Raw genomic sequence first — 17,596 nt, 5'->3', positions numbered from 1 at the left:
TTTAAACGAAAAATATATATGTCAAGAAATGTTGATAATAGAAAAAGTATAGAGGTTGCGAGAAGATGTTGATTCGTTCTAAAAATGTAAATATTGATACACAGATATTAAAACTGCCTAATGTGTTTTTCAATTTTCACGATTATATATAGTAATAATCCAATGCGGATAATTTCACCGTTTAGGAAACAATTTAAAAAATTATAATCACTTATATAAAAATATATAAGAACGTTAGAAACTTTCCAAATTATGAAGATTTTTTTTTTATTCATCTAAATTTTTTTCTGTCAAAATATCGCGTTCTCGTTGTACTCCGGATTCTTCGCCAGTACCATATTCATTTCTTCTACAGGAGATCAACTTCTGCGTCCGAGAACTATCCTCGTAAAAACACTACGAAATATGCTTTCGTTACTTTTTTTCATTCGCAACTCAAGGCAACGCCCGGGTTTTAGGTTTAGCACATTTTCGACGCGTTTCGGTAAAACGCGAAAATATGCGAGAGTTTATTTGCACGCGAATAAAACCGATGTTTTCGCGTCACCGCTTTTTTTAAGATTCTCTTATCGGAGGACATTCCCGAACCTCATTATATATTATATTCCAAAATTCATTTCACTTATTCCAGAGAATTAGCCACTACACTCACTATATTTTATCTTTCACTGAACATTCGGCGAAGAAATCGCGAATATCGCGCACGAACCTCGTCGATTTATCAGCGCGTATTTCTATCCGAAATTTTTTAATTACATATTAAAAGGCTGAATGTGTGGTGTGTGTTTCTGAAATTAACGGTCCTTTTTATATTCTAAATTTGGAATTATATATTTCTCTAAATATTTCAGGTAATTAAAATTTTTGTTTAATTGTGTTATTGTTATAAAATTTATTTGAAAAGAACTTTTATTAAGAGCACGTTACTAACTTACATTATTAGACAGCTAATCATTTTAGTTATATTGCCTGCTCTTTAAACTTTAATTTTTGTTTTTTAAAAGCATAAATATTTACGTAAATATTTTAATAACTTTATTGAATATATACATATGTTAAATATCCAAAAATGTTGTATGTGTTTAGATGATTACATACTTTACACAACAATTACAATACTTGCTTCTATCCGTCAATTGGAAAAATTTTAGCGTTAAAAAAATGTGGCATTTTGTTTCATTAATTTTACTACAAAAACAGAGAGCTAGAAAGACTGCTTTCATGTTTTTCGAAATAAGTGATATGAATTATTAAATAATGCACAATTTATTTGATTAATTGAATGAAATTTTCCTCTATATATTGTACCTCTTCTTGAGCTTTCTAAAATAATTTATTAAAGCAAATTACACGTAATCAAAATAATATTTGAAATACAAAATGTACAGTATTGTTACTATAAGAATATTTAAATTAGAAAATACTATTTGTTTTTTTATAATCTGAATTAAATTACAAAATATTTTATACATTATAAAATAGAATAATTATTTATTGTATTTATTTAAAAAATATAAAATATAAAATATAAAATTTTTTGATTTTTTAAGAAAAATTTATATTTAAAATATATTGTTGTGTAATACTAAAAAAAAAATAGAGGAGAGACAAAGGTATCTATACAGGTTTTGTTGACTAATTATCTACGTAATGTAACATTTCTGCCATTCTCATTCGCCATTTCATTCTTATTTTGAGTTCGAGACACCGAGGCGTCGAGAAAGCAAATGTTCATTCTCAGAATAGCAAACAAAGAGAATTGACGTCGTTTGAATTTTTGAACACACGTTAAAATCGTTGCTCGAATGCCGCGTTATTAAAAATTAAAATTTAATCTATATTTATAGAATAAATTATATATCACAAATTTAGGAGAAATTGAACAAAGGCAAATTAAAAGAGTTTTGTATTTGATCCTATTTAAATTTTCTGCATGCAATCGCGATTGTCTTGCAATCGCAAACTATAAATTTATTAAATATATATTAAATATATTATAAATTAAACTTCGGCTCGTATACAATTAAAATATGTGATACAATAAAAGGCCAACTTAACGAGCTTATAAGATATTAATTTAAAAAAAAATTTTTTATTATTTTACGTCATAATATAATGTTACAAAAGATAAACGTTTCGACTGTACGACAGTCTTTTTCAATATCATTATCTCTATGCTAATATGTCAAAAAATTAAATTATTTAGTTAGATCGAACTTATTATAAATACAACATTTATGGAATTATAATGTGAAGAACACAGTACAATATTCATGTTTTGTTGGCTTGAGTTAAAGCGTCAGATTTCTGTATTTCATGCTGTTATATTATGTAGCAACGCTGTGAATCAATTAATATATCAACTCAAATATTACATATTAATTATTAGATTTTTAATAAATAGTGTTAACTTACTTCTGTGTCACGACCATAACACTTATTTAAAAAATTATTTCTTTTTAAATGACATAATCACAATGTGTACTTTTTTTAAAAAAACAATTTGATATCTGTATTTTGCAATGTCGGCGCGCTGTATATATACCCAATTCCTTAGATGACGTAGACAATTTTTCTAAAATATCAAAATAAGAACCGTCAAGACGCTCGGTGTCCTTTTTTAGGTTGATACTGTTTTTTTCTTCTTTAATGTGTATCATTTCTGATATCAACCTTTTGTAATAATTCTTTTCGTAATCTAGGATTTTTGTGTCGTTCCAATTGAAATTATGCGTAAACTTTACAATATGATTCGAAACCACCGAGTGTCTTGCAGAATCCAATCTAATATTATTTTTATGTTCATTTACTCTTGTGCCTAATTGTCTTTTCGTTTGTCCTACATATGTAGCATCACAATTATTACACGATCTCTTATATATGACCCCCGAATTATTTTGGAGCTTATCTCTGTCTTTTTGTGTTTTTATGACTCTCTTTAATTTTTTTAGACATCTGTATCCTACTATTATATTCGATTTCTTTAATTCTGATGCTACTAATTCCGAGATTCTTTCAATATATGGTATCGCTATGAATTTTTTCTTTCTGTCGTTATTTATGTCTTCGTTATTTGTATCTTGAGTCATCTCTTTGTTTAATCTATTACCAATAAGGAACTTTAGTCTTTTATTAATTTCTGAGAAAATGAGATCAAGAGGATAACTATTGCTCAATAAAATCTCTATGATTAATGTTAAATTTTTACTATGAAAACTAGAATGTGATAATAATATTGATCGGTCTACTAAATTATATATTACACTTTTTTTGTGGCACATAGGATGATTTGAATATGAGAGTGTTCTACCCGAAAATGTTTTTTTCTGAAACCAATCTATATATATTATGTTATTTATAATTTTGAGTGAAATATCTAAAAAACTTATGCAACGGTTGTCCTCTCTTTCCATTGTGAATTTTAATCTATCGTGACAATCATTAAATTTTTCTACTAAATATGCGACCTGATCATCCGGCATGCAAACCAAGATGTCATCGACATAGCGATAGTAAAATTTTAAATTTACATTTATGGTATCAAGAATCTTAGTTTCTACATCTTGCATGACAATATCCGCAATGATTGGAGATAAAGGCGATCCCATAGGAGTTCCATGTATTTGTTTATAGATCGTATCATTGAATGTGAAGAACGTTAAAGTTAAAATGAATTTAATTACATTAACAAATTCATTTTTGCCAATTGATGTGACACAAAAGTAAGTTAACACTATTTATTAAAAATCTATATATAGGTAATATGTAATATTTGAGTTGATATATTAATTGATTCACAGCGTTGGTACATAATATAACAGCATGAAATACAGAAATCTGACGCTTTAACTCAAGCCAACAAAACATGAATATTGTACTGCGTTCTTCACATTATAATTCCATAAATGTTGTATTTATAATAAGTTCGATCTAACTAAATGATTTAATTTTTTGACATATTAGCATAGAGATAATGATATTGAAAAAGACTGTCGTACAGTCAAAACGTTTATCTTTTGTAACATTATATTATGACGTAAAATAATAAAAAAATTTTTTTTAAATTAATATCTTATAAGCTCGTTAAGTTGGCCTTTTATTGTATCACATATTATAATTTTATTGTGAAATATCTGATTTGAATACAATATTGTGTATAACACTTTTGAATAAATATAATTAATCTGAATATATATTATGTAAAAAAATCTGTATAATTATTTAAATGCAGATTACTAAAATTATTTTTTTTTTTTTGGGAGGGAATTATACTGCAATATGATTTCTCTTTTTTTCAATTAGCTAATATTAAAAACTAATATTAGAAAAAATAAAGCTAAACTATAGAAAAGTAAAACAAACCCCAGGTGAAATAATACTAAGATTAGGAAAATTAAAACTAAAAAAAAAGTTAATTAAAATTATGTACGCAATAAAAATTCAGCGAATTAAAATTATTTGCATAAAAGAAATACGACAAATTAAAATTTTGTGCATAGTAAAAATTTAGCAAACTAAAATTATGCTCATAATAGTAATTCGGTGAATTAAAATTATATACATAATAGAAATTCAATGACATAAACATAAAATTATGTGCGTAATAGGAACTCGGCAAATTAAAATAATATTCAGTTTAACCACAAACTGTAAAGCTGTAAAACGATTTGACTGTGATTGAAGTCGCGAAGCAAACGTCGAGACAACCCGAACCAGCATCGCGAAAAAGTGGCCTCAATACTTCGATTAAAATTAAATTTACTCTATTAACATGTCTTTTTTTAAAGAAAGAATACAGCAAAAAGGGTCATATAGCGCTGCATATTTTACACTGCCAATTTCTACAGCGAATATGTAACGGATCGATTGATAGAAAAATATCAGATCGTTGTCCAATAAATTTTCGTGTATTTTTAATTTAATAAACAAAATACACATGTATACATTCAAGAATTATACGTATATTCCGTGTTTCGTTTACTTCTATCATTTGATTTGTTTCATTTCACTTTTCGTGCACGTTAACAATATAAGTTTATGTATGGCATAGATTGCATTATTAATAACGCAAACCTATAATTGAGTTAATGCGAATACCTACTACGCAGAGACAGACTTTGTATTTTACTATAACACAGTTTTATAGACCCAAAACAAATATAATGTGTTTTTCCTAATGTCGGACGGACAGTCACATGCGTATCCACATCCACGCACACGATTTTATATTTTCAGTTCCATCGATATTAGCCAAAATGTATCCACTTACAGATTAAAATTTGTACGGCTTTATATAAATGTATAACAAATGTAATTGATTAAATAACTAAAATTGAAACACTTGTACAAAAAGAACAATGCGATACACGATATGAAATCAAGTTTATTGCGAATATTTGTTACAAATTAGATACATTGCGCACATGAATTATTATTTCAATATTCTTATACCCGATTCGTCTTCCAATTTTGAGAAGAATTGAACCGAATTTATTAAACCAAATATAAAATATAAAATTATATTTAATACATTCTCTTTATTATAAATAATTCAAAAACAAATACGTATTAAGCAACGCGATGAAAACAAACACTAAAATATTATATTTGCTTAAATAAAATATCTTTGTTAACAATACTTTTAAAGTACTAATTTTACAGAATCACTAATAAATTTGTTTTATAATGAACAATGTCTCATAACAAAAGCAACAGTATTATAAATATAAATAATTTAAAACGGCCGCCTGATAAGTGGTTAATTAGCATACACTATGTTCGCTAAATAGTCATTATAATTTCGTACTATTTCGCTTTATATTATATTAAAAAAACAATGTTAATAATTATTCATTAGATTACATTAAATGACTCTTTTCTCCACTACATTCAAATAACTGATTTACTTTGCTATTAAAAATCGAATCAATTTAGTCACTATCAGCGGGTGCAATATCTTCAAGAATATTAGCAATTGAAATATTTGATAATTTTTACATAATTATAACAATAACAATAACGTAGTTTAACAATACCAATATAAATTCTCGTTTATATAGATATGTAAAACGTTTTATGTATAAAATAACTATTAAGCACAAATAATATATATGTTAAAAACAATATTTTTGAAAAGTATTTACAAAATATAAAAAAAATAAAAATTTCGCTCTGTCAAATATGCTTGATATATAAATAATTAAAAAATTATGAATTTGCAACACATTTGATATATTTATAAGTTTGTGTTATATCGCTTTATGTTAAATCGAAAAAGCAGTGTTAATAATTACGCTTAAGATTAGTCCTATTAGCTTCTTCAGTAGACTCCACTGCCATATCAGGATTTAAATCGGAACAAAAATTCTCAACGTAAGTTCTCAAAGTATTACAAGTTTGATTGTTGATTGCTGCTAGACGTTGGAATATCTGCGGTGTTCCTATCACGATGAAAAAGATTGTATAATCTTGGTGATAATAAGCTGGAATAATTAACAGTACAATATTATGAATTAAACAGTCTTATAAAGTCTTACTTGAATTATGTGCATAATGCATAATTATTGAATACAAACTATTAATATTAATATAAATTTAAAGTGTAAGACAGGCAATAAGAACCAATCGCGGAAGACAGTGCGTTATCCCAACGAAACTAAATTTTTTCGTTAGAATTAAATATCTGTGCAATAATCTTGAGAAGAATTTGTCAAACCGAATATAGATCATGCAAAATATAAAAATATTTAATACATTCTATTTACTATAAATAATTAAAAACAAATACGTATTAAGCGACGCGTTGAAAATAGACATAGAAATATTATAACAGCTTAAATAAAATATCTTTGTTAATTCAATACTTTTAAAGAACTAATTTTACAGAATTAACAATAAATTTATGTTTTATAACGAACAATAGTATTATAAGTGTAAATAATTTAAAACGCAGTTGCCCGATAAGTAGTTAATTGACAAATATGTTCGCAAAACAATCATCATTATAATTTTGTACCATTTCGTTTCATGTTACATTAATAAAGCAGTGTAAATAATTATTTATTAGATGACTCTTTACTCCACTGTACCGATTTAAATAACTTGTCCTTGTCAATACTTTTAAAAAACGAATCAATATCTTCATTATTAGTATCAGCAGAAAAAAAGTTGCTTGATGGTGACATATCAGGAAGATCGTGATAATCATCTACAATATTTGATAATTTTCACAGAATTATATAACAATAACAATTACTGAATTAATCAATAACAAAATAAATTTTCGTTTATATAAATATGTAAAATGTTTTATGTGTAAAATAACTATCAAGTACAAATAATAAATAATTTTAAAAAATGATTTTAAAAAGTATTTAAAACATACCGATAAATTTAAATACGTCGCTAGTGATGAGTAAAACCATACAAATTATTAATATTTCGACCTAACTAATCAGTACAAATTATTGCCAACATTTCGTTTTAACGGTCGAAATATTAATAAACTTGTATATTTAATAAATATTTAAAAAATAAAAATTATGCTTTGTCGATGCATGATATGTAGGTAATTAAAAAAATTATGAGTTCGCAACATACTCAATATATTTATAAGTTTGGATTATATCGCATTATGTTATATCGAAAAGCAATGTTAATAATTACGCTTAAGATTAGTTCTATTACCTTCTTCAGTAGACTCCACTGCCCTATCAGAATTTAAATCGGAACAAAAATTATCAACGTAAAGTCTCAAAGTGTTACAAGTTGGCAGCTGATTGCTGCTAGACGTTGGAATATCTGCGATGTTCCTATTACGATGAAAAAGATTGTATAATCTTTGTGATAATGTGCTAGAATAATTTACAGTACAATATTATGAATTAGTCAGTGTTATAAAATCTTACTTGAATTATGTGCATAATGCATAATTATTGACTACAAATTATTAATATTAATTTAACGCATTTATTATATAAACACTTCTCGCTGTAAACTTGAAATACTCATATAAATGTAACATATATAAATATTATTGAAATGCAACAATTTTTGACCGGTTATTTAATATTATGAAACCTGATTCACGTTTTAAACTAAAATAAATATTCAATTAACTAAATTCTTACAAATTACAATTACAAGAAATACAACAAAGCAAATCTGATCCGAAAGTATAGTTTAAAAAAATATTAACAAACTCAGATAAATTGACGTAATAATAAATATATGTAATAAAAACATTCCAAAAGATTGAATTTTATTTTCTTATTTATTATAAACAATTCTGTTCATTCTACACAAATGTACGTATATATGATAAATAAGAATATAATTAATTTATCGGAAATTCTTCTTACCCTCTTGGTATAAATTTTGGAAGCACGATGACACGATGAGCTTCGACTAAATGTACCATTATATTAAAAATATCAGATTCTTTAAATTGATCGCAAGTGTCACATTTCTTAATTACATTAAGTTGCTGGTTTACCCAGATTTTGAGTTCATTAGCTATATTTTCGTTAAGCTTATGATCATTTGTCAAGTGTCTTTGTGTATATATACTCAGATTTATGGATGCCATATAAATTTTAGAACAATAATTACATTTTAATCCATTGTTTTGTGTTGGAGTAAACTGTTTTTTTAAAATTGTATTAGGATGTGAGTGTCCGATATGTCTAAACATATTGGAATGGTGAAAACTAGTATATGGCATATTACATATATTGCATATTTCATACTCCGCATCTCTTCTCATATAATACCACATCCATTTATAGTTTATTGAGCTATATAAAATAAAAAATACAAATTGCTGAAATAATTAATTTTACAACGTTTGCTTGTTGAATAATGTGTACATTGTATAATTACTCATAACAAATCAGAACTATAATATTATTGAATATAAATATTCTGTTTTCTAAGTCGGGCAATAGAGCCAAAGAAACGAAAAATTAATTACTCGGAACTGTATCTCAATTTGAGATCCCAAAGTTCCTTATATAAATTAATTTCGAAACTTACATATGGAGAAATAATCGCGAAAAATTCCCGCTTCAGCGACTTTTCGGACCTATATTTTTCGCGTTTATTTCTCCATATGTAAGTTTCGAAATTAATTTATATATGGAACTTTGGGATCTCAAATTGAGATACAGTTCCGAGTAATTAATTTTTCGTTTCTTTGGCTCTATTGCCCGACTTAGAAAACAGCATATTTATATTCTTTATATTGAGAACCGAAAAAAATATTTATTTCTGAGTATAATATTATTGACAAGATTTTATTAGCTACTTAAACTTTATCTCCTTTATTTTAATTTAAATTTTCAATATTCTTAAAAACATAAAAAATTATCTAAATTCGAATATATGTATATCTTATTAAAAAATTATATTGTACATTTGTTCATATCTATAAAGAATGTCACAAATTATCGATTATAAAATTTCTAAATATAATAACATGCAAATTTATATTATTAAAAAAGACAATAAATAGGAAGATAATCAGTATCTTCAAAGAAATTTATTATAAAAAATAGTTAATTGGACTTCGTTTTCTTGATTTGATCAGTAATATTATCTCGAAACATGTGACTCTTTTTTCGCACAATATATATATATTAATACTTTATAACTATTAAATTATTATGTATATTATTATATATATAATATTAGCTATGTTTAAGTTAACTTAAATATTATAATATATTTGTGATAAAGACGTCCTAAATATTTGAAATCATGATTCTATTCTTTGTACATGATTTCACTATGTTATCACTATGTACCATTTCAAGATTTTCAATTATATATTTTATTAAATTCGATGGATTTGATAAAAATGATCAGAAATATGCTGCCTTAATATTTTTCGATGTGATATATATGTAGGCCATTTTCACCATCTCCGATTATTTCAATCGATCGATTCAATTTAAGAATTTTTAGCTGAAAAGCACAGATCATTTTAAATGTAGATAGAATTGATCAGTATTAAAGAGGCAATTTTTTAATTGAATCAGTCGATTAAAATGCACGACAGAAATGATATAATTGATGCATAATCTCATAAATTGGTATTACCTTTCATCGTAATCTGACCTATCTGACTTATCTGCCATGATGATTGCTCTGTAGATCGTGCACTTCTGTAGGTTACAAAGAAATAATTATTTAAACAAAAAATATATGTGTGAAGAAATGTTGATAATAGAAAAAGAGGTCACAAGAAGATGTATGGTTCCTTCTAGAAATGTAAATATTGATATACAAATATTAAAACTGTCTAACGTGTTTCTCAATTTTGACGATTATAGGTAGCAATAATCCAGTATCGATCATTCCACAGTTTAAAAAACGATTTAAAATATAATTTATAATCACATGTATTACAAATAATTTCAAATAAATTAAAAATGTACCGTCACATTTATTTTTTTATAATGTTATGTTTATGTATTTTATTTATAAAAATTGCATTAACTTTATATATTACTTTTATTGCAGTCAATACAAATCGAATGAGTCTACTAATTATATAAAAAACAAAAAATTTATTATTTGTTTATATGTTATTAATACAGTAATTAACACAATACTTTCAAGAAATTGTTCTTGCATGACAAATAATAAATTTATATCCATATAATAACTTGGCATGTCTTGAGCCTTATTAGTTAACACAACGAGAATTATGTATTATTTTGATATATATACCTATTTTTGAATGTTTGTTTCGTAAAATACGAAAATTGATGTTTTTTAAAAATGTGAAAATATACAAAAATATATATATATATACAAAAATGAACAACCTTAACAATACTTTATTCGAGCAATATAATTAATTTGATACCTCAAAATTTGCAAATGTTAATAAAAAATGCACTTAACACTCAAGTTCATAATTTCATTAAAAAGTTAATTCTTTTACCAATTCTCGCCAAATTCAATAATACCAATTATTTTTACGCATCCATATTTTATATTTTACGTAAATATAAAATTTAATTCAATACCTAAAAATTTATGGAAGTTAGAGCAATTACGCAGACATTTATTTTAAAAATTCAAAATTTTATAGAAAAAATTACTCTTTTGCATCGATATTCTAATTCAATACCACATATATAATAATGATTATATATGTATATAATAACGATTATAGTAATTTATGTAAAAAAATTTATTCCGATATTTCAAAATTTGTAGAAGTTAGAGAAACCACAAAATATTTTTTTAAAAATTAAAATTACATTAATATTTGTAACATTTTATCAAATTTTATATATATGAATAATAAATATTTAATTTTACGCCAAATATTAAAGCACTACAACTCAAACAATAATGTTCTTGAAAAATTAAATTTTCAAGGGATAGACACGTATATTCTTTTTTAATATAATTTTTCGACATTTTAGCATATTTTGAACATATTCTCATAAAAATTAAAAAAATTATTTTCAAGAAAACAATTTCCTCTTGAAAAAGTAATTAATATTAAACAGCCGCACGGCCAGCCAGTTATATGCCACGTGTCAACGTACGTGGCTGTCACGTAAAAATTATATAGTTCTTTCGGCATTATATCATAAACGCATCGCGGAAAAATCACTTCTTTTATCATCACCACACATGCAAATATTAATCAATAATAATAAATATGATATTTTAAACCGGCCAATAAAGCCCAAGCGCGAAAATTAAGTTTCTCAGAAATGTATCTCTTCGTACAAAATTACTAAATTTCATATATTAATTAACTTTGAACTTACACATATAGAAAAATAGGCGAGAAAAATATAGGTCCGAAAAGTCGCTGAAGCGGGAACCTATATTCGGACCTATATTTTTCTTGTTTATTTTTCCATATGTAAGTTCAAGGTTAATTAATATATAGAATTTAGTAATCTCGTACCAAGAGATACAGTTCTGAAAAAATTAATTTTTGCGCTTGGGCTCTATTGGCCGCTTTAAAATATCTTATTTATTATTTAATACTGAGAGCCGATAAAAATATTTCTTATTTGCAAAAATTAATCATTTTTTAGACTATTACGCTTGAAGTTGCAAGAAAATAAATTACATTTATGATTTCGTCTAAATTGTGTTTCACAAACTATATGTATTATTAAATAAATAAAAGAATAAAAATCTAAAAGTTGAATAATTTTAAATATAATATAAACAATAAAAATTTGAAATACACTAAATAATATTCAATTAACCTAGCCAATTTTGTTAGCCAGAGTTGCGTATAATTCTTCAAAATAATAATTTTTTTTCGGATAAATACATCTTTTGCGTAAAACATTGTGTCGCGTGTATAAAACAATACTTAGAAAAATCATCCGTACAATAAAATAAGTTAAATAATTAATGTATTTATTACTAAAAGGATGACTTGAGATCCACATTGCAATCTGTGGCCTTGCAAAGAGTCTACAAAAAATATATATCGATCTGGTGATCGTGAACGAGCAGGACTTTGCCAATACGTTCAGACAGGTGATTGCAGCATTGGATGTCTTAACTACGGAGCAACGATATGGATGCCACCAAATTTTGGATTTACTAATTGATTCTCGAATGCAGCACTTGACGTAACAGAAAAATAATCAATTAAAATAGATCTGTGCTCGTTGCTTACTCGTGAATAAACGAAGATTCTGTCACATTTGTGAACAGTGAGATTGCACTATACAGAGTGTAATTAATTCTCAAATATTCAGAGTAAAATCATCCGTTTATGGCGCAACTAAGAAAAAAATAGTACGTAGATAAGAGTACAAAAATATTACACTTTGTGCCGCAATCAAGAGAATATCATTTCCATTTATATAAATGCAATGTAGCTTTTACATTAGTTTCTGTAAATTTATTAAAATGACCGATTCTATAAATGTACAAAATCTAAAATATGTATAATACAAGTTTAATTATAATAGAACAACGGTTAACAATTATTCGTTCTTAATAAATGGAACAATGAAAATAAGAGAGCTTACTGGTATTTAAGAACTAAGTACTTTTTTATAATATTGCGAAAGAGAAGGCCATATAGCGATGCATATTTTTCACTGCAATTTTTTACAACTACGACTATGTATCAATGACGGGTCGATTGATGGTAAAATATCAGACTGTTGCTCAATTAAATTTAGTGTATTTTTAAATTAATAAACGAAATACGTGTACATGGTTATTTACATGTTCGAGAATTATATATTCCGTGAGTTTCGTTTACTTGTATTTGATTTGTTTTATTTCACTATTCGTGCATGTTAACAATATAAGTTTATTTCTGGAATGGAGTGCTTAATTAATAACGGAAAACTATAATTTAGTTAATAGGAACATTTACTATGCCGAGACAGACTTTGCCTTTTACTATCACAGAGAGTTTTATAGACTCAGAACTAATGTGTTTTTCCTAATGTCGGACAGACAGTCACATACGAGTGCACATCCACTCACTCGATTTTATATTTTCAGTTCCATCGATATTAGCCAAAATGTATCCACTTACAGATTAAAATTTGTACGACTTTATATAGATGTATAATAAATGTAATAGATTAAATAACTATAAAATTGAAACACTTTTACAAAAAGAACAATGCGATACACGATATGGAATCAAATTTATTGAGAATGTTTATTACAAATTATATACATAGCGCATATAAATTATTATTCAATATTTTTATACCCAATTCGTCTTCCAATAATCTTGAGAAGAAGTTAACAAACCGAATATAGATCATGCAAAATATAAAATTATTTAACACATTCCCTTTACTATAAATAAATAAAAACAAATACGTATTAAGCGACACGTTGAAAATAGACATAAAAATATTATAACAGCTTAAATAAAATATCTTTGTTAATACAATACTTTTAAAAAACTAATTTTACAAAATTAACAATATATTTATGTTTTATAATGAACAAGAGTATTATAAATATAGATAATTTAAAACGCAGTTGCCCGATAAGAAGTTAATTGACAAATATGTTCGCAAAACAGTCATCATTATAATTTCGTACCATTTCGTTTCATGTTACATTAAAAAAGCAGTGTGAATAATTATTCATTAGATGACTCTTTTCTACACTGTACCGATTTAAATGATTCGTCCTTGTCAATACTTTTAAGAAACGAATCAATATCTTCATTATTCGTATCAGCAGAGAGAAAGTTGCTTGATGGTGACATATCAAAAAGATTGTGATAATCATGTACAATATTTGAAAATTTTCTCAGAATTATATAACAATAACAATTACTGAATTAATCAATAATAATATAAATTCTTGTTTATACGAGTATGTAAAATGTTTTATGTGAAAAATAACTATTAAAGTACCAATAATAAATGATTTTAAAAAAATACTTAAATAGTATTTATAAAAAATATGGAAAATAAAAATTTCGCTCGGTCGCTTAATATGAAGATATTTAAAAAATTATGAGCTTGCAACACAATCGATACATTTATAAGTTTGTGTTATATCGCTTGAGGTTAAATAAAAAAAGAAGTGTTAATAATTACGCATATATTCAGTCCAATTATCTTTTTCAGTAAACTCCACAGTCCTATCGGTATTTAAATCGGAATCAACATTCTCAACGTCAGTTCTCGAAGTATTACAAGTTGGCTGCTGATTGCTGCTTAACGTTGAACTATCTACATTGTTTCCATCACCAAGAAAAAGATTGTGTACTATTTCTGTTACGCTGGAATAATTAACAGCACAATTCTATGAATTAGTTAAAGTTATAAAATCTTGCTTGTATCATGTGCATAATGCATAGTTATTGAATAGACACTATTGATATTAACTTTACGATTTTATTATATAAACACTTCTCGCTGTCAACTTGAAGTACATTCATATAAATGAAACATATATATAAATAGTATTAACATACGACCATTTATAATCGGTTATTTAATATTATTAATATAAAACCTGTGATACACGTTTTAAACTAAAATAAATATTTAATTAACTAAATTTTTACAAATTATAATTTCAAGAAATGCAACAGAGCAAATCTGGCTCGAAAGTATATTTTATTAAAATATTAACTAACTGAGATAAATTGACGTGAATATAAATATATATGTACTAAACACATTTTAAACAATTGAATTTTATTTTCTTATTTATTATAATCAACTCTGTTCATTCTACACAAATGTACGTATATATGATAAATAACAATATAATTAATTTAGTGGAAATTCTTCTTACCCTGTTGGTATAAATTTCGAAAGCACGATGACTCGATGAGCTTCGACTAAATGTACCATTTTATTAAAAATATCAGATTCTTTAAATTGATCGCAAATGTCACATTTCTTAATTATATCAAGTCGCTGGTTTACCCAGATTTTGAGTTTATTAGCTATATTTTCGTTAAGCTCATGTCTACTTGTCAAGTGTTTTTGCACATTCGTACTTGGATTCAAGAATGGCATATAAATTTGAGAACAATAATTACATTTTACTCCGTTGATTTCAATAAAAGTAAAGTTATGTTTTTCTAATGGATTATATGAACGAGGATGTGAAGTTGACCCATGCGCAATAATACTGAATCGGTGTGCAATGATATATTCCTTGTTGCAAATATTACATATTTCATTCTCCGTATCACTTCTCAAATAATACCACATCCATGTACAATCCTCTAAACTGTATAAAATAAAAAATACAAATTGTATGAAATAATTAATATTGTAATGTTTGCTTGTTGAGTAATGTGTACAGTATAATATATAAATATTCACATACGACCATTTTTGACCGGTTATTAACATTATAAACACTAATTCACAATTTGTACTAAACTAAATACTTAATTTAATAAATGATTATAAATTACCGATTACAGAAATACAACAGAGCAAATCTGGTCGAACGTATATTTCAATATAAAATATTAACTAACTCAGACAAATTGACGTGAATTTCAATATATATGTAATAAACACATTTTAAACAATTGAATTTTATTTTCTTATTTATTATAATCAACTCTGTTATTCTACACAAATGTACGTATATATGATAAATAACAATATAATTAATTTATTGGAAATTCTTCTTACCCTGTTGGTATAAATTTCGGAAGCACGATGACTCGATGAGCTTCGACTAAATGTACCATTTTATTAAAAATATCAGATTCTTTAAATTGATCGCAAATGTCACATTTCTTAATTATATCAAGTTGCTGGTTTACCCAGATTTTGAGTTCATTAGCTATATTTTCGTTAAGCTCATGTTTACTTGTCAAGTGTTTTTGCATATTCGTACTTGGATTCAAGAATGGCATATAAATTTGAGAACAATAATTACATTTTACTCCATTGGTTTCAGTAGGAGTAAAGTTATTATGTTTTTCTAATGGATTATATGAACGAGGATGTGAAGTTGACCCATGCGCAATAATACTGAATCGGTGTGCAATGATATATTCCTTGTTGCAAATATTACATATTTCATTCTCCGTATCACTTCTCAAATAATACCACATCCATGTACAATCCTTTAAACTGTATAAAATAAAAAATACAAATTGTAAGAAATAATTAGTATTGTAATGTTTGCTTGTTGAGTAATGTGTACAGTATAATATATAAATATTCACATACGACCATTTTTGACCGGTTATTTTATATTGTAAACACTAATTCACAATTTATACTAAAGTAAATACTTAATTAAATAAATTGTTACAAATTACCGATTACAGAAATACAACAGAGCAAATCTGGTCGAACGTATATTTCAATATAAAATATTAACTAACTCAGACAAATTGACGTGAATTTAAATAAATATGTAATAAACACATTCCTAATGATTAAATTTTATTATCTTATTTATTATAAACAATTCTGTTCATTGCACACAAATGTACGTATTAATGATAAATAACAATATAATTAATTTATTGGAAATTCTTCTTACCCTGTTGATATAAATTTCGGAAGCACGATGACACGATGAGCTTGGACTAAATGTATCATTTTATTAAAAATATCAGATTCTTTAAATTGATCGCAAGATTCGCATTTCTTAATTAAAAGAAGTTGGTCGTTTACCCAGATTTTGAGTTCATTAGCTATATCTTTGTTAAGCTTATGTTTTTTTGTCAGGTGATAGTGAGAACTAGTATATGCCTTATTACATATATTGCATATGTCATACTCCGTACTCTCATCTCTTCTCAAATAATACCACATCCATCTATTGTTTATGGAGCTATATAAAATAAAAAATACAAATTGCTGGAATAATTAATATTGTAATGTTTGATTGTTGAATAATGTGTACAATGTATAATTCCTGATAACAAATCGAAACTAATATTATTAATAAGATTTTATTATCTACTTAAACTTTAACTCCTTTATTTAAATTTAAATTTTCAGTATTTTTAAAAACGTAAAAGATTATCCAAATTTGAATATGTATACCTTATTAAAAATTTGAATTACACATGTGTTTATATCTATAAAGAATGTCACAAATTATCGATTATAAAATTTCTAAATAT

General features: G+C 25.7%; 2 protein-coding genes across 2 annotated transcripts; both read right to left on the bottom strand.

Moving 5' to 3' along the window:
• Positions 1-5,365: 5,365 nt before the first annotated feature.
• Positions 5,366-8,023, bottom strand: LOC114933424 (uncharacterized). The gene is made up of 4 exons (XM_085485895.1): positions 8,007-8,023; positions 7,687-7,853; positions 7,089-7,207; positions 5,366-6,482 (listed from the first exon to the last, which is right to left on the bottom strand). Exons 1-4 carry the CDS (start codon positions 8,021-8,023, stop codon positions 6,444-6,446), a joined length of 342 nt encoding a protein of 113 aa, XP_085342021.1. The 3' UTR covers positions 5,366-6,443.
• Positions 8,024-14,545: 6,522 nt separating this feature from the next.
• LOC114933418 (uncharacterized) lies at positions 14,546-17,255 on the bottom strand. The gene is made up of 4 exons (XM_029305954.2): positions 17,008-17,255; positions 16,143-16,589; positions 15,283-15,726; positions 14,546-14,761 (listed from the first exon to the last, which is right to left on the bottom strand). Exons 1-4 carry the CDS (start codon positions 17,064-17,066, stop codon positions 14,566-14,568), a joined length of 1,146 nt encoding a protein of 381 aa, XP_029161787.2. The 5' UTR covers positions 17,067-17,255; the 3' UTR covers positions 14,546-14,565.
• Positions 17,256-17,596: the final 341 nt, after the last annotated feature.

Source organism: Nylanderia fulva, unplaced genomic scaffold, assembly GCF_048542155.1.
Source record: "Nylanderia fulva isolate GAGA-0341 unplaced genomic scaffold, ASM4854215v1 Scaffold4, whole genome shotgun sequence".
In the NCBI taxonomy this organism is placed as follows: Eukaryota; Metazoa; Arthropoda; class Insecta; order Hymenoptera; family Formicidae; genus Nylanderia; species Nylanderia fulva.
This window is presented reverse-complemented; position numbering and strand designations above follow the sequence as displayed.

Bases quoted from the DNA above. Each gene is read 5' to 3' on its own strand.
- LOC114933418 (XM_029305954.2), bottom strand. From the start codon at position 17,066: ATGATACATTTAGTCCAAGCTCATCGTGTCATCGTGCTTCCGAAATTT. The intron at 16,590-17,007 runs GTAAGAAGAATT...TATTTTATACAG, and splicing joins CCGAAATTTATATCAACAGG to TTTAAAGGATTGTACATGGA. The intron at 14,762-15,282 runs GTAAGAAGAATT...TAATTATTCCAG, and splicing joins TCGAAATTTATACCAACAGG to CGTAACAGAAATAGTACACA.
- LOC114933424 (XM_085485895.1), bottom strand. The intron at 7,208-7,686 runs GTAATAGAACTA...CAAATATTGTAG, and splicing joins AGTGGAGTCTACTGAAGAAG to ATGATTATCACGATCTTCCT. The intron at 6,483-7,088 runs GTACAGTGGAGT...TAATTATTCCAG, and splicing joins AGGACAAGTTATTTAAATCG to CTTATTATCACCAAGATTAT.